The 25,957-nt window shown below is 36.8% G+C and overlaps 1 protein-coding gene across 1 annotated transcript; it reads right to left on the reverse strand.

The window, feature by feature from the left end:
- Nucleotides 1-3,268: 3,268 nt before the first annotated feature.
- Nucleotides 3,269-6,083, reverse strand: LOC144711333 (pectinesterase-like). The gene is made up of 2 exons (XM_078585289.1): nucleotides 5,087-6,083; nucleotides 3,269-4,037 (listed from the first exon to the last, which is right to left on the reverse strand). Exons 1-2 carry the CDS (start codon nucleotides 6,066-6,068, stop codon nucleotides 3,355-3,357), a joined length of 1,665 nt encoding a protein of 554 aa, XP_078441415.1. The 5' UTR covers nucleotides 6,069-6,083; the 3' UTR covers nucleotides 3,269-3,354.
- Between the last annotated feature and the right edge of the window lie 19,874 nt (nucleotides 6,084-25,957).

The following is a 25,957-nucleotide window of genomic DNA, read 5'->3' on the forward strand; positions in this document are numbered from 1 at the left end:
AAAATTCCCTGATTCATTCCCATGTTGATAAATGTCGAAATAAAATTTTTAATGTTCCATTTTCATCCAAAAATAATTATTTCGAGCTTCAATAAATCCTTAAAAATTCATATAATTAACAGAAAATTAGGGAAAAATCAGAAATTACTTGAAAGCATTATTTTCGTGTAAATATATGATAACAACCCAATTTTAAGCCTTTTAAATGCATAAATCATGCTAATAACATGAAATAAAGACTAAAATTAGGGTGTTATCATGGGTCGAGGCAGAAAGTGACAAAATCTAATTTTTTTCCTTTTTTTCTTCTTTTTCTTTGAAATAGCGGTGGGCGAGGTCGCCACATGACACAACACCAAGTGTACATGTGACCGGCGTGTGTGCACGTGGCACACACATGTCACCCACTGACTGGATTAAAAAAGAAAAAAAGATGTTGTGCGCGCATTGATGCGCCACGAAATCAGCTGCGAGAATGAGTAAGAATATTTAAAGCATATAAATATACTGGGATTCTCTTTTGTCCTTTTCCCCCTACAGGTGCACATGGCACCTCCAAAAAGTGTGAGCACAGAAGACGATGTGGCACACACTCCTAACGATGTGATTGTTCAACAGAAACGGAAAAAGAGGAATCGTCAGCGACACTAATGAGGAGAGAAATCAAGGGCTAGGATTACTCCAACTTCAAAAGTTGATATCTGACAATCTAAAACTTTGATTGAGCTGAAATTTTAAGCACTACTTCTTCTCCACCTCCTCTTTCCAGATATACACCTCCTCTGATGTATAACTAGAGGCCAGGATCACTGTGAAATTCATCTAGAACTTGCTTCCTTCTTATGTGGGCTCATTGGAAGATAGTGAGTTTTGAGATCCATCAAGTGTGTTCTTGGTGTCTTGGGTGTGCGGGAAGAAAAAATAGAGAAGAGGGGGAGCTTATCGGCACTTGAAAATCATCGTGACCCTGGCGAAACGTAACAATCTTAGGTATTTGCCCTCACCTTATGTTGTTTCTCTCTCAACATCATCGTTATCATAATTATAGTTTGTTATCATCTTTTCATTTATCATTTCACTTATGTCCCCATTATCTCGTCTCTATCTTTACCATCATATCGTTCGCGCATTCAATCACTATCGTATACGTCACGCCCTCTACCTTATTCTCGTAACACTTCATGTAATTCTACATATATTTCCTCGATATCACTATCTCGCTTATTCTATTCTCATAATCATTATAGTCAGAAAATTAAATACTTAATCATCATTCCCTGTGGAGACGATTCATACTCATCACTAACTAAATACTCTTAAGTATGGTTAAATAATTTTTTTTTTTTAAGAATCTCAATTACTAACGATGAATTAAAACCCATAAATTTTAGATTATCCGTTCCTCAATATGATATTATTAAATCTTGCCATATATCTAGTCTTTAAGTTTGAAAGTTTTCAGTTCATAATGGATGGTCTAGTTTTTAATGAATCTTAAGAGGCTAAATCTCTTTGTTATGCTTTTTTAGATAATTATAAATTCTAGAATTAGTATTTTTATAAATGTGGGTAATAATTTTTATACAAGTGTGAATTTCCTATTAATCAAACTTGACTCTTTTATAAATTTCATTTTTATGTTTTCTCTTTGCAAGTAATTATGGGGAAATATATATATTGAAATCCTTTAATAAAGTTTAAATATATATTTTATTAGACTTATCAAATGATATAAATTAACACAACAATTTATATAATTTGATGCCAAAAGTTCCCAGAATATTTACAGAGACATTAGACCTGGTTTGATTCAATATCACATCACAAAATAATTTGAAGATATTTTATCTTCCAAAAAATATCCAAATATTTTTGTTAATATAGATTTATCCATACACTTGAGTTTTTTCTAATCATGAAAGAAACTTAAATTGATGTTGAATTGGAATTAGTGATACATGATATTCTTATCTTCATATTTGAAAATTTAATCATTGAGCTTTATGTTATGAGGAACTCACTTTTTATCATCGATATAAGTTTTTTATTCAACAGATGGTCCCCAAAATGTACCGGCCATTGTTTAGCAACAGATGGTCCTTGAAATGCTCCTCCATGCCTATAAACTCGATTGAACACTATACTGTTGCATAATATATTTTTTTAAGGTGGCCTCCAGGGCACACCTGGATTAGTCTATCAACATGACCTGAGAAATGTGTTTAATGCCAATAAAACAATAAAATATCCAATTTATCCTTTTAATCAAACTTGGATCTTTTGTGAATGTCATTTTTCATTATTTTTTTGTCCAAGTAACTTTGAGGAAAACAAATCTGATTTTATTGTGCTAATTTGTTTATTTTAAATAAAATTTAGCCTTATAAGATATCTAACTAAACATAATAGCTTATAGAATTTGATGCCAAAAGTTTCCCAGAATATTTCTACACATGTTAGACCTGATTGCATTCAAAGTCACATTACTAAGTAATTTGATGATATTTTCTCATCTAAAATTATTCAAATATTTTTTCAATCTACAATCATGCATACACTAGAAACCTAATCATTTAGCTTACTAAAGCAATTTATGTAGGTAGGCACATGATATTCAAAGCTCCATGCCATAAAAAAATTAGTTATTGACCTTTTTGTCAAACATCAACTATCACCATAAACAAATAGATAGTGGGTACTAACCTAAGTCGAGTTTTTTTTTTCAACAGATGTGTAACCTTTCCGATTAAAACTTTTAAGCAATGTAGCCTAATTTTCAACACTCATCAAAACACTAATCTAGACAACTATTGTAAAGATTAACGGGTCCTCCCACAGTGACCTTATCTTGGATTCTCAATACTTCTGTCACTCCACCCTGGGGGGGCAGAGAACCCATCTCTGTCTCAGGTACACTACCGGGGCTCTGGGGAAGTCAGAGTCCTAAAAGTACTCAATCTCTCGGTCTCTTAGGATGCCTCAACAGCATACACCTCTGCACTTCCACTTGACACCTATTGTAATGATAAACGGCTTGTAATGATAAACGACCTATCGTAATGATATTGTAATGATAAGCGACCTACTGTCGCTATCTAGTCTATACTATCAGGGGCTCTAATGAAGTTAGAGTCCGAAAAATACTCCATCTCTTAGTCTGTTAGGATGCCTAAGCTTCATACATCCAAGAACTTCTACTTGACACCTATTACACTAACCCGGGCTCTGGGGAAGTTGGAATAGGAGAACGCTCATCTCACAACATTCATTAAAAACATCTCATCTCCTCCTTTATTTCAAAGCCCTGGTCTCAGTTTATGGAGGGGCAAAAGAAGAGGGAGCTGGTGCAAACGCTCACAGGCCAAGGGTGAAGGGGAACCCAGTGGCGCCCAGCCAATTCCCACCGCTAATGAAGTTCCCAGGAGTGTACTGCTGCGCCTCGCTCGCTGAAGTGATCACCTTATACCCAGACCACTTAACCCTCCCTGCTGTCCCTGCACCGCTGCCGGTGTTCTGGTACTCGCGATAAGTCAAAGTGTTCAGCGCAAAGCTCCCGTCCCACTCGAACCACCCCGCTGGATCAATCACAGAAGAGATGGCCGTCTGCATCACCACCGTCCTTGAATACAGCTTCCATGGCCGGCCGAGGTAAGACTTGGTAGAAGAAGAGAGATCAGAGGCCCCGTTGATCGTGCACCGTTGGATCGAAATCCCCGTGTTCTGGTTCGGGTCTTCTCTCCCTTGCGCTGTCACCATGTTCTTCTGCCCGGCGTCTGGCTTGCGGGCTATGATATTGCTGTTTTGGATGACCACTGCGGAGTTGCCGAAGATGAAGTCTACCGTGCCGGAGATGGTGCATTCGCGGAAGAACTGGCGGAGGGAGTGCACGTAGAGAGTGTCTTGGTAGGCTCGGAACTCGCACTTGTAGAAGGCCGCCAGGTCCGCGCCCACGCGCAGAGCGACCGCTTGGTGCTTCGATGGCCCTGCCGTGTTCTCTATCGTCAGGTCCCTGGCCAGGAACCCACCTCCCACGATCGCTGCAAAATATTGAAAAAAAAGTTAAATTTCTGTTTCTGGGTTCTCGTTTGTTTGCGTTGTTGATCTCAGAAGAATAAGACTTTCGAGGAATTCAGTATTTTGCTTGAAAGGCGATAAAGAATGTAGTTTTTTGTTTCTTGGTTCCTTGTTTGGTTTCTAGTCAAGATTTCTGCGAAAAGCCGGATCTTCGTTTCTGGGTCTTCGTTTGTTTTCGTTTTTGATTTCAGGAAAATATAACTTTGGTAGACTTAAGTATTCAACTTCAAAGTCGATAAAGATCTATTCTGTTTCTTGGTTCTTGTTTGGTTTTGTTATAAAGATTCCTACGAAAAACCGGATATCTTTTTCTGGGTCTTCGCTTGTTTCTGGTATTAACTTAAGAAAAATCTGAGGCCGGCGGAATTCAGCATTCGATTTGAAAGACGAAAACATGAGAATGGACAACAGAAAAAGATGACTCCAGAGAACTTCATCCGTCAATCCTAAAGGGGACTACAATAAACCCTGATCTTCCTCTAGGCTAAGAAAGATCTTTGTTTCTAAGTCTTCTTTCGTATTCGTGATCAACATCAAAAAAAACTTCTCCAGCGAAAATCAGTATTGAAATTTTTTAAAAAAAGGAAGAAAAAAAAGTGTTAGTCTTCCCCTATGTTTTTCTTTGAACAGAACTTTCTTTCTGGGTCTTAACGTTCGCCATCACAGAGAACGAGAGAGGGATCAAGAACTTCATCATTCGATTCTAAAGGGGAATAAGATAAACACTGATCTTCATCTAGGCCGAGAAAGATCTTTGTTTCTCGGGTTCTTCGTTCGTATACGTTGTCAAAATCAAAAAAATACTACTCCAGCTTAATTCAGTATACAATTAAAAATAAAAATCGAGAAAAAGACTCTTGCTCTTCTATGTTTTTCTTAGACCGGATCTTTCTTTCTGGGTCGAACGATGAAGCTTCAATCCCTCCATCGTCATCGCCATTCATCACTCAAACAGCGAACGATGACGAATCTCGTCATCATCGTCCAAACGCTACGGCCAACCGGGTCTTACCGACGGTGGCGGAGTTGAACGTGGTAGAACCGTCGACGACGTTCCGGCTACCGGAGATAACAGTAGCGCCAATTCCATCGCCGACGAACATCAAATTCGTCTTCCCCTTGGGCACTTCCACGTTCTCCTTGTAAGTCCCGGCCTTGATCCTTATCACATATCTCTTCCCACTGTTGGACGGCGCGGCGGCCACCGCCTCCGATATCTTCCTAAACTTCCCGCTACCGTCGGCGGCGACGACGACGTCCGCCGCGACGGCCCCCTGCAAGATCCGCCGGTCCGCCTCCGTCATCCACTCCGGAAACCCCGCGTCATCCACCTCAAACACCTCCGTCTTCTCCCGAATCCCCCCCTCCTCCCTCTCTTCGGAGATTATCGCCAGCGCGTTGCTGCAGAGCCGCGAGACGAGCACGATTGCGGACTTCATCTCTTCGCGTAGAACGCCTTTCCCGCTGTCCAGACAAGTGTCTTGGTTCGTCATCGCGGCGCTGAGCAGCGTTTTGACGTCGTCTGCGCGCGGAGCGCGCCGGGCCGCGGCGAGCTCGTCGGCGGTCTTGTCGAAGAGCTGAAGACAGTCGGAGATACCGCCATTGTCGGGCTTTGGCGAGCGTAGCTTCTTCACGTCTTGGGTGAGTTGCTTGACGGCGTTCTGAGAGAGGGAGATGAAGTGGTGGAAGGCGTCGGACTTGGTGGAGATGGCGGGGTTGGCGGAGAGGGAGGAGAGACAGAGGTCTGGGTAGAGAGTGGTGGTGCAGGCGGCGGTGATGGCGGAGGCGGCGGTGGAGGGCGTAGCTGTGGATAAGAGGAGAGAGGAGAGGAAGAGGAAGAGAAAGGAAGCCATGGCTCTGTGGAGAAGACGAGAAGAGCGGGGTGCTCCAGAGGGGGTGTAAATAGGAGGTGAGCTGTCGGTGTGATGAATGGAGGCTCGTGATATTTGCGTTAACCTTTTGGATGAAGGCAAGGCTTTGGCGTATCCGTCCATTATTAGGTGGGACTAAGGGAGAAAGAGAGATGTGGATAGAGAGAGAGGGGGAGAGTGAGAGAGAGATGTGGATGGAGATAGAAAGAGATGTGGATATGAAAGAGAGAGGAAGAGAGGGGGAGAGTGAGAGAGATATGGGTAGAGAGAGAAAGAGTGTGTGTGTGAGAGAGATATGTATGGAGAGAGTCGGAGAATTAGAGAGGTAAATGGATAGAGTGAGAGAGGCAGATATGGATAGTGAGAGAGATATGTGGATGGAGAGACAGGGAGGGTGAGAGAGACAGATATGGATAGAGAGAGGGAGAGTGCGAGAGACAGAGATGGATAGTGAGAGATATGGATAGAGAGAGAGGGAGACGAAGAGAGACAGATATGGTTCGAAAGAGAGGGAGTGTGCGAGCGAGATATGGATATAGAGAGGAAGAGTGAGAGAGAGAGGGAGAGTGAGAGAGAGAAGGAGAGTGTGTGAGAGAGATATTGATAGAGCGATAGGGAGAGAGTGTGTGAGAGATATGGATAGAGGGAGAGGGAGATGTGAAAGAGAGATCTGGATAGAGCGAGAGGGGGAGTGTGTGAGAGATATCGATAGAGCGAGAGGGAGAGTGTGCGAGAGAGATATCGATAGAGCGAGAGGGAGAGAGAGTGGTCCAGGGCCAAGCAAGAGCTAAATTTCTTGATGTAGACAATGAGGCATATCCGCTTCAGCTTCTCCGCGTCCTCGTCAGCTCTAGCTACACCAACACGCACACTCTCACCCATTCCCACTAATCACCGATTCACCATATAACTACCTTTACCCAGTTTCCCAAATTTTACCGATAGGAATATTAAATTTATGGGTCAGCGCCGACCCATCTAGGTAAAACACTGCTGCCAGATGCAGAGTTATAGATATAGAGGCGTCAAGATCTCTCTCTCTCTCTCTCTCTCTCTCTACTCATCATCTGCCCAGAAGCAGCCTTGCAGATACAGAGACGTCAATCACTCTATCTCTCTCTCTTTTTCTTACTGTCGCTCATAGAGTCACAGTGAAGGCCACTCTCTATGCCCCAATAAGCAGTATTGCAGACACAGAGACCCCATTCTCTTTATCTCTCTCTCTCTCTTTCTTATTGTCGCTCACTGACTCACAGAGGAGTATTACAGATACAGAGACGCCGATCTCTCTCTCTCTCTCTCTCTCTCTTTTTCTTACTGTCGCTCACAGATTCACAGTGGAGTATTACAGATACGGAGACTCCAATCTCTCTCTCTCTCTCTCCCTTTCTTACTGTAGCTCACAGATTCATAGTGAAGGAGCATTACAGATACAGAGACGCCAATTTCTCTCTCTCTCTCTCTCTCTCTCTCTCTCTCTCTCTCTCTCTCTCTTTCTTGCTGTCGCTCACAGATTCACATTAGAGTATTACAGATACAGAGACTCCAATCTTTCTCTCTCTCTCTCTCTCTATCTATCTATCCATCTATCTCTCTCTCTATATATCTATCTATCCATCTATCCATCTATCGCTCTCTCCCTCTCTGTCTCTCTTTCTTACAGTCTCTCACATACTCACAGAGAAGGAAGACGTCAAACTCTCTCTTTCTGTCTCGCGGAGAAGGTAGCTCTCTGTCGCTCTCCTGGGTTTTCTTCTTCTTTAGGACAGGCCAGGCTGCCATCCTTTCGTAAACGTGGCGAGTTATCGTGAAAGCCAACAAACACTGTCCACTCCGCGTCAATATCTGTCCCTTTCTTCCCCCCTCATCTGCAATACTTCACTTGTATTGTGTTGCTGTGCTCTTACCCCTTCCCTGGGCCAGCCGGCGCAACGCATGTGTTCCTTCCACCGCGCCCACAGCTTTGTATTATATACACGACAAGCCAGAGAGGTGATAATACACATGGGTTTTAATATATTCAATTGGATATGATTAAATTGCTTTTGAATAATCCAGGTCACATAGTTTTTTCCTGAGAAATATCCTCTTGGATACGTACGAGACACTGAAAGAATATCAGGATAAACGTGGAGGTTGAACGCATGTTTTGATTCTTCATTAAGGGATAGGTTGCTGGCATTTATCTTTTGAACGTGGAATTTTGGATCCCACAGATCTTACCAAAAACACTAAATAAATGTTTTTACCGATTAAACAGCAGCGATTTTCGTTTGAAGTTACACTGCTGGCCAAATCGAAGATACTCATACGGATGGGTGATAATAATTTTTATCCACTTATTCAAAAACTTATTATTCGTCGAGGGCAGGAGTACTGTCTTACAACCACCGCGGTGAAAACAAAGCGGCAATTTCAATAACTTCGAACGGGCGATCGCTAGAAGATTCAAAGGCCTAATCAACTAATCGCTAGAAGATTCAAAATCCCAAAGCTAATCCGACGGCGGTGGACAGACAATCGAAGAATACTGGACGAAGAACACTAACACCAAAGAGGGCAGAAGGTACCTTAGCACTAGAGTAGTGCGTCGTGGCGATGCGGAAAATTCTAGTCAAAGCGTTCGGTGAGCAAGAGACGAGTATGAAGTTGACGAAGCGTGATGACAATCGTGTGCACGCGGCTGGTACAGGATAGGCAGCTGGAGTGTGGCAAGCACGGACGGGCGACCAGAGGCTAGCGGGGGGATAGACCGCCCTGCGCGTGGCGGGGCAAGGGGCAGCCCTGCGCGCGACAGGTGAGGGCGGCGGCCGTGTGCACGCAGTGCGGGCGGCGGCCATGCGTGCGTAGTGCGGGCGGTAGCCGTGCACGTGCGATGCGAGTGGCGGCTGTGAGCGCGCGGCTGTGAGCGCGCGGCGCGAGTGACAGCCATGCGCGCTCGGGAACGAGCAACGGCCGTGCGCGTGCATGTGCGAGCGGTGGCTGTGCACGCGTATGCACGAGTGGCTGCCGTGTGCGCGCAACCTTAAGCGGCGATGTGCGCGCGCAGCCGCAGGCGACAATCGTCTGCGCGTGGGCGCATGCGACAGCCGTGCGCGCGCGGGCGCAAGTGGCCGGCGAGGTGGGCAGACTGGTCTGCACGCAGCGACGGGGAGGCAGTCCAGCGTGTGGCAGGAGAGGGTGGCGACCGTGCACGCACGGGCATGAACAGTAGGCGAGGGAAATCTTCCCTTGACGGCGGCATGGAAGGGACAATATCGGGGGCAAAATTTCCTTGAGAAGAAAACTTCAATTCTTAAAGAAATATCACCAATTGTTTCTTACAACATTGGCCTATGTATAGGCCTTGGAGGAAACAGAAAATAGGATTTCTACTTTAAAAACCTAATATTTAAACGATGTCGGCAACGTGTCGACGTGTCACGTCAAAGGGCAGTTCTGAAGCTGGCATTGACGACGTGTCATGACGCGGGATGCTTTGTGTGAAGGTGGAGGCACGCCTGGCACCGATGCGTTGTCGAGGTCACCACCAGAATTTATTTAATCCTACAACATCAGCTATTTTCGTTTGAAGTTACACTGCTGGGCAAATAGAAGAAACTGATACGTTTGTGTGATAATGTTTTTATGCACTTATTCACTAACTTATTATTCATAGATAATGGATTTTAATTTAAGGAAATATTGACAGTCCCGGATTCTTGGCAACTAAAACAAACTAAATATTTCGTAACATCTTCTTGGAAATATTTTCTATATTTTTTTTCTGAGAAACATCATCTTGGATACGTGTGGGACACCAAAAAATATCAGGATAAACGTGCAAGTGGAATGCTTTTTCATGATTCTTGATTAAGAGTAGGTTGCTGTCAAGTTTAGATTCGACAGATTTATAATGAAATCTAAATAATGCTACTAACCTAAAATAGCAGTTATAATTTGTTTGAAGTTAAACTTCTAGGCAAATAGAAGAAACTGATACAGTTGTGTGATAATATTTTTATGCACTTATTTAGATACTAATTATTGATAGATGGTAGATTTCATTTAACGAAACATTGACAGTCCCGGATTGTTGATAACTAAAACAAGCTAAATATTCTGTATCATTTACTTTGAAATATTTTCTAAAAAAGGAATATCCTCTTGGATATGTGAGGGACACCAAAACAACATCAGGATAAACGTGGAAGAAGAACGAATTTACGATTCTTCATTAAGTGATAGGTTGATGGCATTTATGTATTGAATGTGCATTTTTGGATCCGACAGATCTTATAATGAACGCTAAATAAGTGTATTTAACACTAAGTAGCAGCTATTTTCGTTTGAAGTTACATTGCTGAGCAAATACAAGAAACACATACGGTTGTGGGAAACTCATACATTACAGCAGCTTATTTCAAGCACTTATTTACAAACTTATTATTGATATATAGTGAATTGTATTTAACAAATTATTGACAGTCCCAAATTGTTTTAAAACAATACATAAACAATAAATAAGCATACATATTCAAAGAGAAATATTGTCTGCTCGTTTGAAATTTATCTGATCACATCACCTATTTAGTCCAATAAAAAAACATATTTAATGAAAATATTTAGTTAGCTCATAAATCGACATCACAAGTATTTTGGTTTCATTTAATAAGCTGTTTTAGCTACATTCAGTCAATTCACAAAATTATTCCTTTTTAGATTAAAAGAAATTTCCAATGCTGAAAATTTTCATCATAATTTATAGACTTGGTCTATAAATTATACTCACCATGACTTATATCTTTATGGGATAGTATTCACCTTTTCATGGATCATCATTTTTTTATGAACAAATTCACAGAATCATTCATCTAAGTGAATAATGGAGTACAAGCTTAGAGGTAAATGTTTCCATCTTTATGATTATTATGATGTTGAGACAAAAAGGTAAAAGTAACGATTCTGATAAAAAACTCTTAAGGTACCTAATGTTTCGATACTAATCGAAGCTTTTGAAGTGGATGTGAAAGGACATGAGGGACACTATGGGGCAAAATATTTTAAAAATTTAGGTATGACATAATTTAAAAATGATATAGCACTTGTATACTTATTAAAATGAGTTCCACAATAAACTTGATAAACCACAAAGGTTTCCAGTTATCAAAAGTTATGTATGTTTAATATTATGCATGAAATCACCATAGGGCATGAATTAATCCATAACTTGGCCAAATAGTACCCCGTATGTATGTATACAAAAATGATGACTATCCAATGGGTCATTAGCTCACATAGCCTGGTGAGAATCATGATTTCTCACCTGATATTGTGACTTGGCCCGGCTTTTAAAATGTTGAGTATAAAATAGTCGCTTAAGTAAAACAAAAAATCATTGTAACAATAATATAATGATAACAATATGCTGTTCTCTCGAAATTTCCTAGTTTTAATTTTTCTTGGAATTTTCCTACGCAAATATTATGATATAAAAACATATTTATATTTATTTCAAAATTTTAAAATAATTCATTTATCTTCAAGTCAAGTTACCGAAATACTATTTATCTATGTTAGTTTTTTCATATTATTAGGATAATAATTGTTTCTACAAATCTGATGCTAGAATGACACCAAGATCATGGTTTGGATTCTAGAGACTATTGGTCATCAATATGAATATCTGACTTGAATAGACAAATATGAGCTTCCAGTATTGCTAGACTCGACATTTGGGATTAAATTTGTCTTTGTTGGCTTTGAGTTGGATCGATAAAAAAATTTTTAACACTTTTAATCACACAAATAGATATAGCCAGTGATGAGTAAGGATTGTCTCCATAGTAAATGGTGATTAGGATTTTAATACCTTTAGGTGGTCGCTACAGATAATAGTCACGATACTTATAGAATATGAGATACGGGGATGAGTAAAATGGAGAGGTGAGAAGTATAAAGGATATAAAGGATATTTCATAAGGTTAGGATGATCAGTATAAAGGATAGAAGATACGAGATACTGATCAGAAAGGGAGAATGAGTGAGAGAGATATATGCAGAGGATGAAGTGAAGACACAATGATGGGATAAGAAGAAAGATTGAGAGATATGGTTTAGTGTATATGTGATGGGGGGGGGGGATGAAGTGAAGTGATGAAAAGGGGAGTTAGAAGAGATAATGAAGATGGAATGTGATAGACATAAAGTAATGTTAATGATGAAGATAAGCTAAATACTATAAGGCACTTACCCAAGATCCTTCTCTGTTGTCTCCCCTCAAACACTCAGGACAACAAAGAAGAATGTTTGGTAGATCTCTGAACTCAATTTCTTACACTTGACAAAAAATGTAGCAAGAAATTTTGATGAAAATTTTACAGCGATAAGTGGCTCATCTTATAGATCTATATGAATGAAGAAGTTGCATTTAAAAATTTGAGCTTGATTGTCCTTCTAGATTGTGATGTATAAGGGTTTAAATTTGGACCAATTATGGATGTTGATTTTTTTGGGTTCTGGAGGCCTGGATCTAGATAAAGAACTCACAATGATTCACTGATAACTTGCAAATTAACATGATTAAGTAATGAATTTTACATTATATTTAAGTGTTTTAATGACTATATTTGCATGTTATCATATAAAAATGAAGATAAATCACTTACACTTTGATTTTACTATTATTTCTGATTTTTTATCATTTTTACATGGAATTTAACCTCATTTCAGTGAAGAAATATTTTTTATAGGGCCTTAAATACTTGGTTAAAGGTAGGTAAGGGCTTTCTTATTTTTCTGGAAATTTTTCCATATTTTTATATAATTTTTTGACCATTATATAGCCAAGAAATGATTTTTATATATTTAAATAATATATTTAATTTATTTGGCATTTTATAATATATTTATATATATATCAAGGGGCATCCACGTCATTCGCCCGAAATTTGGCAAATAAATGGATATATATATTATTTAAATAAAATTAAGAGAGAGAAAATAACATTATTATCTCATTATGGCATCGCGAATCGCGATGCCATAACGAGCACATGATTCTATAAAAAGGGCATCAACGTGACACAATCGGCGTGTCGGCGGAAAAGGTAGGTTTCGAATTTTATTTTTTTTATCTATATATCTACCACGTCGGTTAGCCGCATGCATTAAATGCACGCAGCAACCGACACACATGCACATCATATTTTATTCTTTTTTAAAGTCGTTAGCGCGTGCATTTAATGCACGCACTAACCGACATATTTTTTAAAAAAGAAATCAACGCTTTGCGGCATCGATTCGCCACGTGCATTTAATGCACGCGGAAATTGATGCCGTAAAACATTTAAAAAAGCTAGACGGTAAGCTTACCATATTTTTTTATTATTATCGATGATGCATAAGTCGAACATTGCGACTCCTTTTGTCTTTTCTACCTATTTTACATAAAAAATTTAAACGAAGGGCGACGTGGTATTTTTTGGGCCATTTAAATAGAACATTATTTCCCAATGATTGTACCCTGCAGACGTGGACAAATACATGTCAGAACGCGATCTGAGAATGGGGAAACGAGGACAATTTTGGCAATCAATCAGAAAGCACCATTTCCAAGCTTCTTGGAGGAGAGATAAATTAATCCAACGGTGGAGACTAAGGGCCAGTAAAATGACGATATTTTGAGATCCAACCGTCCGATTGAGCTGAAATTTTGAGGGCATGTTTGTCTTTTCACCCTCTACATTCCCTTTGGTTGGATCTTTAAATAGAGGTCTGGAAATGGGCAAAACTCAATTTTTGAAGCTCTCTCCAAGGATTTGGCCACGAAGGACACAATGGATGCTTTGAAAGTCGACAGTTCTTGATTCTGCACTCTAAGTTGCAAGTTTCTGGTCTGTATTTCAATCTTCTTCGAACAATTCTAAAACGCCAAGGCATGGGCGAAATGTACATGCCCTTGAAGTTGGTTTTGAATGAAATTAGCACTGCATTTTGATTCTGATTCAAGATATAATTTTTGATCTTTAATTCTACATCAATTTATAACATTTCTGCATCATTAGATTTTTAATTTAGGGTCAGATTTCATCTTTTCCCCAAATTCTTTGCTTTCTCTCTCTAGATTAATTCGTCTAGTTTCTCTCTCTAGATTTCATTTTTTTATTGTTTAGGAATTTAATTTAGTATATAAAAAACCTAAAAATAAAATTTTATTCGAAAATTCTTCCATCTTAAAGTCCAATTTAAAAATCCCTTTCTCGATTATTTAATTCCCAATTTTAATTCATAAAAATTGTCTTAAAATTTTATAAAAATTGAGAAATTAAGAATCAGAATTAATCTGATCTTATAATTGAAATACTTCTATCTTGAGCTTTCTGACCAAAATATTTAAAATCAAAATTTAGTTTTACTTGATTTTGATTAATTAAAAACACTATTAAGCATAATTAAGATTTATTAAGTGCATAATTGATTCTTCTTTGAATTAATTCATTGAAGGTTGATAAAAATTCTTACTTGCTGCCTCCCTATGAATCGACCCCTTGTTTGCTCTATATTCTATATTTAGTGATTAAGGGTATTTATAAATTTTATTGGATAAGTCTGAACATCAAATCATCGACATATTTAGACGCATTTTTAGGCTTATCATCACAACGAAAGATTTTTAAAAAATCATAACTGCATCGATTAGAATCATGAAATAATTAACCCCAGCATGGATCACATCTGTGATTTCTTGCATCCTTGAGTGAGATGACTCGAGCTACTCATGTGTGTAACCTCTAGACATATCCACGTGGTCCATGGCACGTAAAATCTCCTCCTTTGTCTTGACGAGTTCCGCTCACCCTCTGTCGTCGTCGTTACATCATCTCGATCGCATCTAGAGTGGAGTGGAGCTGTGGGAAGAAGAGAGAAGAAGGGGAAGGCCCTAAACAATTCTGTCGTGGGTGAATTTTGTTCAGGGTCTTCCCGTATTTATACTAAATTGGTAGTTTTCATAAAAACCCCCAAACTTTAAGTATAACTTTTGATGTCCAAAAGATCATTTGTGTGTGAACCTCTAGGCCCATGTATCAGTCTAGTTAATAACTCTAGTGGCCCAATAACCTTCATTGGCCTTCCAAATTAATTAACCAACTATACCTTGATATATAGATTAATTAATGTCGGATCAATTCACCCCAATTGATAGGTTGAATCTCCAACCAGTGGGGTACCAAGTTACACCTCGTGCTCTAGAATATACAAAGGAGTTTGTATCAACTCACTCATGGAACTTGGTTATCATCGTTTACCATGTACGTACAGTCTCTCATCCACTTGATGCTACTAGGATGACTTAGGGTACGGTCAACTATCAAATCCTAATCGATCATCCAAGTTAATACTGATGCGTTTGAAAATCATCGGAGAACTCTTCTTCGATATTTCACTACTTTGGCCAAGGACTTCATCACATCATATTCCTTGAGTTGTCTCCTCTTATACCGAGGGTGGACGATCCCATCTTGACCACTCAATCGTCTTCGTGAGCTTCTTGATACACTCGAACTAAGAGCACCCACTATCTATCATTAGTGTCTCCACACTAATGGCTATAAGATCGACCATACTCATCATATGAAGTCTAGATAGTGCTATTCGATCTGAATACTTTGATATCCTTCTCGAGTATCCTTTGAATAGGAATATTTAGAACACATGCTTAAAGACTAGTGGTCTCTGTGTTATGATCTCATCATAATTCACTAAGTCCGATCATGTATGCATGGACTTCATTATAAGCATCACACATGTAATATAATGAATATATTCTATTAATGAACATGGAACGATATATGGAATGTGTGATTGGCTATCCGGCCACATATACTTCCATCAATCTCCCACTTAGACAAAAGCCTATCATTCTTAGTGAACAAACCCTTTGTTTTCAAGTGATGCTCAAAATACATTGCTAATGGCTCAGTCTATGGATCTGCTATATTGTTGGTCAATGGAACACTTCCATTATGTAATCTCCTTTTTAAGATGATCTTCCTAATCAAGTCAAGTGTCTTAGAAAGTTCTTTAACTTCTAATGAGGCCTAGACTCTTTCACTTGTGCTATACCACCATTGGTGTCACACAACAATGGAATAAGATTTATAATCAAAGACGTGGCTCCAAAATTAGTGATGAACATTTCGATCACTCTTTATCCTTTGGAAACTTCCACTGCAATGATGTACTCTGTTCTCGTTGTCATGTTTTAAGTTGACCTACTTATAAACTTTCTAATAGGATGAATTTAACTAAATTTTAATCCCTTGTCATTGTCAATTTCAGCTTTTACATTAAAATTTAATATAACCCTACTTAAGATGTGTAGTGATAAGTAAATGGTATTGTCCAAGGGAAGTTAATAAGGACTCCAATTGATGATCTGCTTAGGTAATTTGAGCCTAATTAGAGTTACCTTGATCTTCAATGAAGATCAAACCACCCTAATTAGAGGATAAATTTAGAAAGGGGGAAGAAGAGATAGGAATAATATAAGAAATTAGGGGCTCTAGATTGGCTTCTTTGATCCAAAGAGAAGGGTCAAAGTGGTCCATTAAAGAGGTTGAGAGAAATTTTTTGATTTGGTTTGGTTGGTTTTTTAAAGATTGGTAATTCAAAATAACTACACTATTAGATAATAAAAGGGGGTAATTTAATCTCCAAAAAATTAAATCTTTTCTAATAGTTTTTTTTTAAAATTTCCACTTGGAATATCTAGGTAAATCTCTCAATCTCTCCTCTCAATCTCAGTAAGGTCTTGTACATTTTGCTCAAGCCTAGCAATTTAGAAGTTCAGACCAAGATCAAGAAGATTGATGAAGAAATTTAACTAAAACATCATCCAAAATACACTAAAAGTTCAAATACAATGAAGAAAAAAGGTACCAAACAGGTTGATCGAGGTTGAAGCGCCTCTCTGTCTAGCAGTTGTGATATAGCAACCTCTAGAATGACCTCCTCCTCTAGAAATTCGGCTTTTATCCTTAGCTTAGATGGTAAAAATTACTATTTTATCCCTAATCAGTAATTAATTTTTATCCATAAATGTAGGCTTGATCTGAATGAATTAACTGTGCAGAAAGAAAGAGGAGGTCAAGATGAAAAAATCCATAGAAAAGCATCTCAGTCAGACTTCATGATCAAAAGTTATTAATAAATGAATTTCGCCCAATCATGGCCATTGGATTGAAATTCATTTATTTAATTATTTCTTTCCTTCACATGCAATGACGTGTGGATCTCCGATTGGCTGGAACAAAAACAAAGAAAAAAGATAAAAAAAAACATTAGTCGTACATCTAAAACGCACTCAGCTGTGTATTTTTTCACAATGCTTCCCAATCAGCAGTTTCCACGTCACCGCCAGTGCACGCGCTTTGTATGTGCCGCACGGGCGGTGAACTTACCGCCCAGAGGCATATTCCTCGAGCACTGTTGGATCCTCCTCCGATGGCCGCGATTGCGCCACGTTCGTAGCGCAAAAATTTCCTTTGACAATTTTCAGGTAAGTCCTTTGTAAACCAGTTATTTGCTGCTTGACGCTGCCCAAAAGTATTTGCGTACATGCCCTTACGCGTTCTCTCTCCTCCATTTTTTTTTGAAATCTTTAAGAACAAATTAATTACAAGAAAACCTTGTTACTATTTTAATTGCTTACAACCACAACCGAGAGCTGTTTAAGGGCATAATTGCAACGAAACTTTAAGAAAAGCACCTCGAAGTTTAGAAAATGTTTTAAAACTCATATTCCCCTTATAAATATATCCTTTTCCTCTTTAAAAATTCATTTCTTCCTCGAATAAATTCCAAAAAAATCCATTAAAATCCTAGAAAATTCTAGAAAATTCAGTAATTCGTCCCCACATTCATTATGATTAAAATTAATTTTTAAAACTGCCATTTTGATTTGAAAATAATTATACAAGGCTTAAATAAACTCCATAAAACTTATAAATTAACAGAAAATTAGGGAAAAATCAGAATTCACTTGGAAAAATTAATTAACATGTAATATATGATAAGAACCCTATTTTAGACTCTTTAAATGCATAAAACTGTGCTAATTGCTTGAAATAAATACTGAATTTAGGATGTTATCAGTTGAGGTACATGTATCTAATTTCAGAATCCATATGTTCTCCCTCATTCCAAAAGTTAGAATAACCTCTTCATATGTTAGAAGTCATCATCTCTAAGATAGTTTATTTTGAGATTAACTCAAACTCATGTTGTTCAACCTTATTATCAAGTTACAATGAGGTTCTTTGGTATACATCTGAACAAGTTTAAGACTAAGTATTCATACAATGAGGTTAAGATATTTTGGATCTAAAATTTCTTGCGACACTACTTTGACTCGCACTATCTTCTCATAGAAGATATGTGTTTTCTAAGAAGACAATCCTTAGTCAACCAAATACTTTTGTTCCTTTCAAATGGTAAAAGGAGTATCCAAATTTTCAAATTTGGACATCCATAAAATCAATACCTCACAGTCCTCAACTCCAGCTTATATGAGTCAAGCCTCATCTTATGGGTTAGACTTCCCATTCTTAAAATTGGGCTTCTTTCTTTTTTCATAACTCTTATGGATTAGCATTCACCGATTTACTAGGTAAGAAGGTCGGCATTCATACAACTGCAATCAGTGGATGTACCCATGGGTTCGCTAGAATTCTTCAGTAACATAATAATGTGATGTTCTTCATTATTCTAGTAACATAATAATCTTTCAAAGATACCATATCTCCCAAGTGAAGCTTGAGGTTCACTATCCATATAGTGATCATCATAACCTTTACAATAGTTCATGTTTCCTTTTTCTCAACTTCCATTTGCAATTAAAACATCCCTACGTTTCAGCTTGCTCCAAGCTATCTTAACGAGGTACTACATGTAGTTCCATTTTAGAGACCTCCCAGACTATAGAATAAAAGTTATTTGTTGCGTATATCCTTTTGTGATAGGGATACCTTAACATGCTTTTTTCCTTTGTCCTTCTCAAGGACATGGAACACATTCTCGTTGGTTATACCAAATAAGGCTTCTCAGGGTTTTTCCTTCTAGAGATTTACCTTTGACATTCTTAAGCAGGTTAAGTACGAGTCATGAAGGAATTAAATGATGAGATCAACAATAAATTGAAGGGAGAACCATTCTCCAAGTAAATCTCACTCTCTTGTCGCATCAATCATCTTCAGCATAACCTCATATGCAGAAGATCCCTCGACCATGTGAGCCTTGAATAAACTCTTGTGATTGCACATCCATAACTCCTATGATACTCTTCAAACAAGTATCATATAGTGTTACATGGTCTTAGGTTCTCTGTCTTCATGCTACCTCAATAGCTCTTAGCTCATTGATGGTGCCTTAACACCAAACCATGTCATATTGAAATCTTCACTTCTAACTATTTGCTCATATCCTATCACCGACATCTAATGTCAACCTAACATGGGCATCATTTGTAAGGACATATAATAGCCTTTTATACCTGAAGGCTATCATCAAGTTCTTAAGCACATCATAAATCATCGACTTATCAATGAGTTGCATCAAACATGCAATGTTGTGGACTTCTCTCTCCTCATCGCCTCTACCACCAGTGCGTCATATCTAGGCCTTCCATTCTTAACCTCTACCTTTCATAAAATGCCACGTGTCCTTGCGTTGAAATAGCCAAATTAAAGTAAAATAAATGATAAAAGTGTGATGTTGCGATGAGTCAGTGTGATTTGAGACCAATGCGGCACGATAAATTTTAACCTTCAAAGCATTGAATAAAAAATATAAAATTTTTTATTTTGGCATGTGTCTTTGCATCTTGGTCTCTCCGATCAGATCTAAATGGAGATTTTTTTCTATTGGTTCAAGTGAGCCTACCGATCAAAACTTTTTAAAAGGCGTCAGCTAATGATCAGCCATTATGGCATTTTATTTGTGATGTCATGATGAGATATTATCTCTATGATTAGCACAGCTAATCATAGGGAAAAATTGATTGGTGACCTTTCGATCAAATCAAATGGGAATATGTGACATGGCTGAATCAGATGACCCAAACTCCTTGAATAATTCCCATTAAATAAAATATATTTCATAAAAATCTAAAAACAACATCTCCCTGAATATCATTCTGTCTAATTGCTAAAAAAACATATTCAAATTCAGAGAATGTATAACAATCCATAAAAATACAAAGAGTCCAAAAAATCAGATTATCAATCTAATAGTAGATTGAACCATTTTAGGGGGTTGATAAGATACATATGCAATAAATGTTATGATATTAAACTAACAAGTATCATGTGATCAGGTAGGTACATGGATTTTTAAGGTGTTTATTTATCATTTCATTGTGCAATTACATCGAATGGAATGGCTATGATTAAAATATAGTACCCTTAGAAACGTAGGCCTTTATGGGAGTGTTAATAAATAACATGGATAATGATTCTTATTTATTAAAGACAAAAGGCCAGGAGCATGTGATTTTTGGATTCCAAAGACTAGGAAGATCATTCCATTGGAATTTTGTTGACTTGTGTCCAAATTTTTTCATGAACCAATATATCAACTACTTTGTGGACAAAACAAGATGTAACAGAGAATATCTCTAGAATATGTTACAACTCGACAACTGGAATCACATAAATGGATATGATAGATAAAGATGTTCATAAATTACCAGATGGGAGGACAAAGCCTTGGAATATTTTATTGTCTACTCTTAGATCCTGTAAAATCAATCATAACTGTATAATATATCAATATTTATAAAGATTTAACTAAAATTACTATATGTCACAATAAATAATGAAAATTAAAGTATTCTACTTATGAAAGCTTTTAGGGCATTCTAGAGTTAGCTTAAGCTGTTCCGTAGAAAATATTTTTAAGTTTATTTTTTCAAAATGGATATAAAAATAATACTTCTTATATTAATAATATTAATTATATATCTATAGTTCATATTCTAAATTATAATTTTTGAATACACATGAGATGTGAAATTTCATAAGTAGTTTATACTATAAATTTATCATCATTATAAGTTATTTATTAAGGACATTGGCTAGCTTTATTTCTGTACGATTTTTATTAGTTAACATAACTATTTCATTTCATTTCTTTGTAAGCTTTGAGTGTCTTAAATCTGATGATTTATTTTTAACATTAACTTTTTAACTGGAATGCATGTTGTAAATTTTGTCCTGTACATATTACTATCATCTTACAATTAACTCATTCTCTTGGAGCCTAAAATATAAATGAAATAATGATGTTTTAGATGTTCCTTATTTATATGTGACACAGTCATCAACGTAGCTTAATCAAAGCTTTGATCAAAATGAAGTATATACACATATAATATTTTAATTTATCAATAATTATGATGGGAAATACTTTACAATTTTTTTTACTATTTCTCATATAATAAGTACTTGGATATACTTAGTGATCCTCACTTGGAGAACCATCATAAGTCTCCATCTAGTCTTAAAAAAAATAGCACCTAGGAATAATTTAACCTTCCAACATTGTTACTTCATACATTCCTCGGTGACAATATAGTGAGATATATTATTTATATCTAATGTGTTTTCTTAAGCTTGTGGATATAAGAGACCCTTGTGCTCCTTGATTATGAACAGACACAATCTAGAATAGAAAACAGGTTGATAATTGACCCCAACAAAGATTCATCAGTTCTCAAAACCACATTTTCATACTTTACACTGTGATTTACATTTTATCGATTTGTATTTCATCATATCTATTCTCTGACCTCTTGATGCTAGCAATCTCAAGATTTCTTCTTGTTGGTGCCTCTAGATTTTGGGTTTCTATCATGGGCTTTGAATGTGAACAAATTCTCTCCACATATAATTTGGTCTTAAGTCCCAATCACACATCTTCTGCATATTCATACCCTCTACACAGATTTAGCATCATAATTTTACTAATTAATTTCAAATCTAGAAACCTAAATGAGTGATAACACCCTGAATTCGGTCTTTATTTCATGCTATTAGCACAATTTTATGCATTTAAAGAGCATAAAATGGGGTTGTTGTCATTTAATGTTTCCAAGTGATTTCTGATTTTTCTCTAATTTTCTGTTAATTTTATGAATTTATGGGATTTATTTGAGCTTGAAATAATTATTTTTAAATGAAAATGGCAGGTTTAGAATTTAACTTCGAGCTTAATTATTATGAAAATGAAATACTGAATTTTCTAGAATTTTATGGAATTTTCTAGAATTTATTTAGGATTTAATTGGATTTTTCAAGATTTATTCAAGTGAGAAATGAATTTTTAAAGAGGAAAAGGATATATTTATAATGAGAAAATGATTTTTAAAGCAATTTGTACTCTTCTAGGGGCTTTTCATAAATTCAGTTGCAATTATGCCCTCAAAAACAGCTCTCGGTGGTGTATGCAGGCATAAAGCTATTATTTAAACAATTATTGGGTTTATTGCAATTACTTAGTATTTTTTAATGGTTTTTATGAGAAATTAGAGGGAGAGAATGAGCAAGGGGCATATACACAATTACTTTTGGGCAGCGTTCAAGAGCAATTCCAGGCTTTTTAAAGGACTTTTCTGCAAAAAAGAGAATTAAAAATGCGCCCGCCAATAAGAGGGCGACACATCATGGCGTGTTAAAAAAAAGAAAAGAATAAATATATGAATTAATATCCAAAGGCTTAAATTGGTTTAAAAATCATTTATTAATAACTTTTGATCCTGAAGTCCGATTGAGATGATTTTTTATGGATTTGCTTGTCAAGCCTACATTGATAGATAAAAATTAATAACTAAATGGGGGTAAAATGGTGATTTTTACCATGTAACCTAAGTATAAAAGCTAAATTTCAAGAGGGGGAGCTCATTCTTGATGGTTCTCTATCACAGCTGCAAGACAGAGAGGAGCTCCAGCTTGGATCATCTTGTTGGTACTTTTTCCTTCATTGTATTTGAATTTTTTGGTGTATTTTCGATGTTATTAGTTGAATCTCTTAGTCGTTCTTCTTAATTTCTGTCTGAAGTTCTAAATCACTTGGCTTGAGCGGCATGTACAAGCCCTGACTAGGATTAAGAGGAGTAATTGATAAATTTAACTGGTTATTCAAGTGCATTTCAAGAAAACTATAAAAAAACAACATAAAAAGGGTTAACTTTCTGGGAGATTGAATTTCCCATTCCAATATTCAGTAGAGTAGTTTTTTTTCCTGAAGTATCAAATCTACAGAATCAACCAAAACAAATCAAAATCTTCTTCTCAATCTCTCTAATTGAACTCTTTGATCCTTTCAATTGGATCAATTAATTCAAATTAGAGCCCCTTATTTCTTCTACTCATCTCATCTCTTCTACCCCCCTTTCTACATTTCTCCTCTAAATAGGGTGATTTGATCTCTGTTGAATATTAAACTACCCCAATTAGGTTCAAATTATTCAGGAAGAACAACAAATTGATTCCTAACTAGCTTCCCTTGGACGATACTCGTACTTACCACTACAGAATCAAAGTAGAGTTTTTATAAATTTTATTGTATAAGCTAAAATTGACAACGACAAGGGTTTAAAATTGCACAAAATTCACCCCTATTTTTAGATTATCAATGAGATATTTTTCCATTATATGTTTTATATCTATTTGGAGATAATGTGTAGTATGAATATGTATCATGGACTATAATAAATGGATAGTGATAATAAGTATTCATGATACTTAATGTGTAAAATTAATTAAATAATAATACAATAAACATATGATCATAAATTATAAATTAAGGTTAGGCATAGAAGTGGGCTACTGGATAAATTAAGTGATTGAGCCATCAACAACTTCCATTGAGATCGGGTATTATTGTAAAATTTTGATCTCTAGGTCAGAGTGGGGAGGCTTTGGTGTATGGGGATGGCGTCTAATGGAGCTGAACATCATTTGATAATATCTAAAGGGACTCTTTTAACATCAAATAGTATCCATTGGCATAACGAAATATCAATGAGGTTAGATGGTGTTGGCTGATAACACACTATACTAATAAGTTAATATAATGATATTTACATATTTATTCACATTAAATTGGTTAGATATATGTGTTATCAAGCCTAATATGATTAAATCATATCATTTAAAATGATCTTTTGAATTTTGCGGATTTTTACATATGTTAATGTATTTTCTAACAACATATTTTGAAATCAAATATTTTTTTGAGCCACAATATTTTTTTTCGTGAAATTTTTGACATTACATTCGTAAATATAGGATTTTTCAAAGTCAAAATACATATTTATTTATATTTTTCTGGTTTATTTAATCTCAAATGAATATTTTGGCCTTTATTTCAACCATGCCACATGTCGCCGTTACAACCATAAGTTATGGTTCATGATTGGCGACACCTAATCATTAAACCTAGTTAATGATTGGCATTAGCCAATCATTTAATGTAAACCATTATGTCATCATGATTAGTGACAGCTAATGATTAAACCTAATTAATGATTGGTGTCAGCCAATCATTTAATGGAAATCATTATGGCATTGCGATTAGCAATGCCATAATGACATTTAATGCTCACAACCCTCTCTGCTATTACTTTAATCACGGGGATAACCTGGCCCAATAAGAAAGGAGATATTTCTTTCGCAATAAACGTGATGCGAGGACCAAGGAAAATTCCAATTTAAAATCATTATTTATGAATTATCTCACTCTAGACTGGTCAAAAGTTGTTGTGCCCGATGATGTATCACATAGACATGGCACCACTTGTACACATGGTAGTAGGGTTGGACATTTAGGGCCGAGGACCAATTTGACCCGACCAAACCGGCACCGTAGATCTTCCATTTGAGGGTGGATCAGTTGGTTTGACAGGTTTAGGGGCAAGGGACAAGCCGAACCAGAACCAGAAGTAAATTATTAAATATTTATTTAATATTTTGTATAAAATTCTAAAAACATCAAATCCAACTTGATGGAGAGGTTTCAATTAAGCTCAGCGTAGATGTCATATATTTGACCATATGTGGGCACCCACTTTATGTAGAGGATATTTAACATTACAATGAACATTAATTTTATACTTTGACTTTGACATTAACTAGTCAACCTGACCAGACCAAGACAGATCCGTACCAGACCGGGACTGAACAAGAATGAACTAGAACTAGACCAAAATTTAGGCGAGGTTTAGGTCTTAGCTAAAAACTCGAACCGGACCAGGATTGTCAAACCCTTTGAGTCATTACTAGTATAAAATGAATGTGTTGAAGAATGGACTGGCACCAATGAGTCATTCTTAGTATAAAATACCCTTAAAACTTACCTTTTTTGTTTTTTTCTGCATGAAACACGTGGCACAATGGGATCCATTTATCGTGAATGAAAAGGATGAATATGAGCCAATGATGATTGGATTAAATGCAATGATGAGACATACCCTAACAAAATGACATGATGGCACTGCCAAGGACAAGGAGAGAGAAATCTTTTGGATTAAATCGATGGCTAGGAATTGTCCAACTTCCAGGCTTGATATGTAACAATCCAGAAATCCTCTTGAGCTGAAATTTTAACGGTAGTTTCGTCTCTATGTCCTCTATCCATCCATATCTTTGGATATATAATTGAGCCCTTAATCTTTGTAAAAAATAGCTTTAAGCTCACTTCATCCTAGAAAGGCAAATTGAAAGAAAGTGAAGAGGTCTATCAAGGGTGCGCTCGGTGTATTGAGTGTTTTGAGAGGATCAATAGAGAAGTAGGAAGGCTGATCTGAATCAGGAAGATACCTTGATAGACCTTAACGCATCCCTTCTCGTCATCTAAATTCACCCTGTCGAGAGAGCTATTTCCTTGAGATCCGTTCCTTGTGGAGATGGCCATTGAACATCACTATGTAGTCAAATTATCCATGAGTAAAAGTTTATAAATTTTATTCACTGAAC

The sequence above is a fragment of the Wolffia australiana genome, chromosome 13 (assembly GCF_029677425.1).
Source record: "Wolffia australiana isolate 7733 chromosome 13, ASM2967742v1".
In the NCBI taxonomy this organism is placed as follows: Eukaryota; Viridiplantae; Streptophyta; class Magnoliopsida; order Alismatales; family Araceae; genus Wolffia; species Wolffia australiana.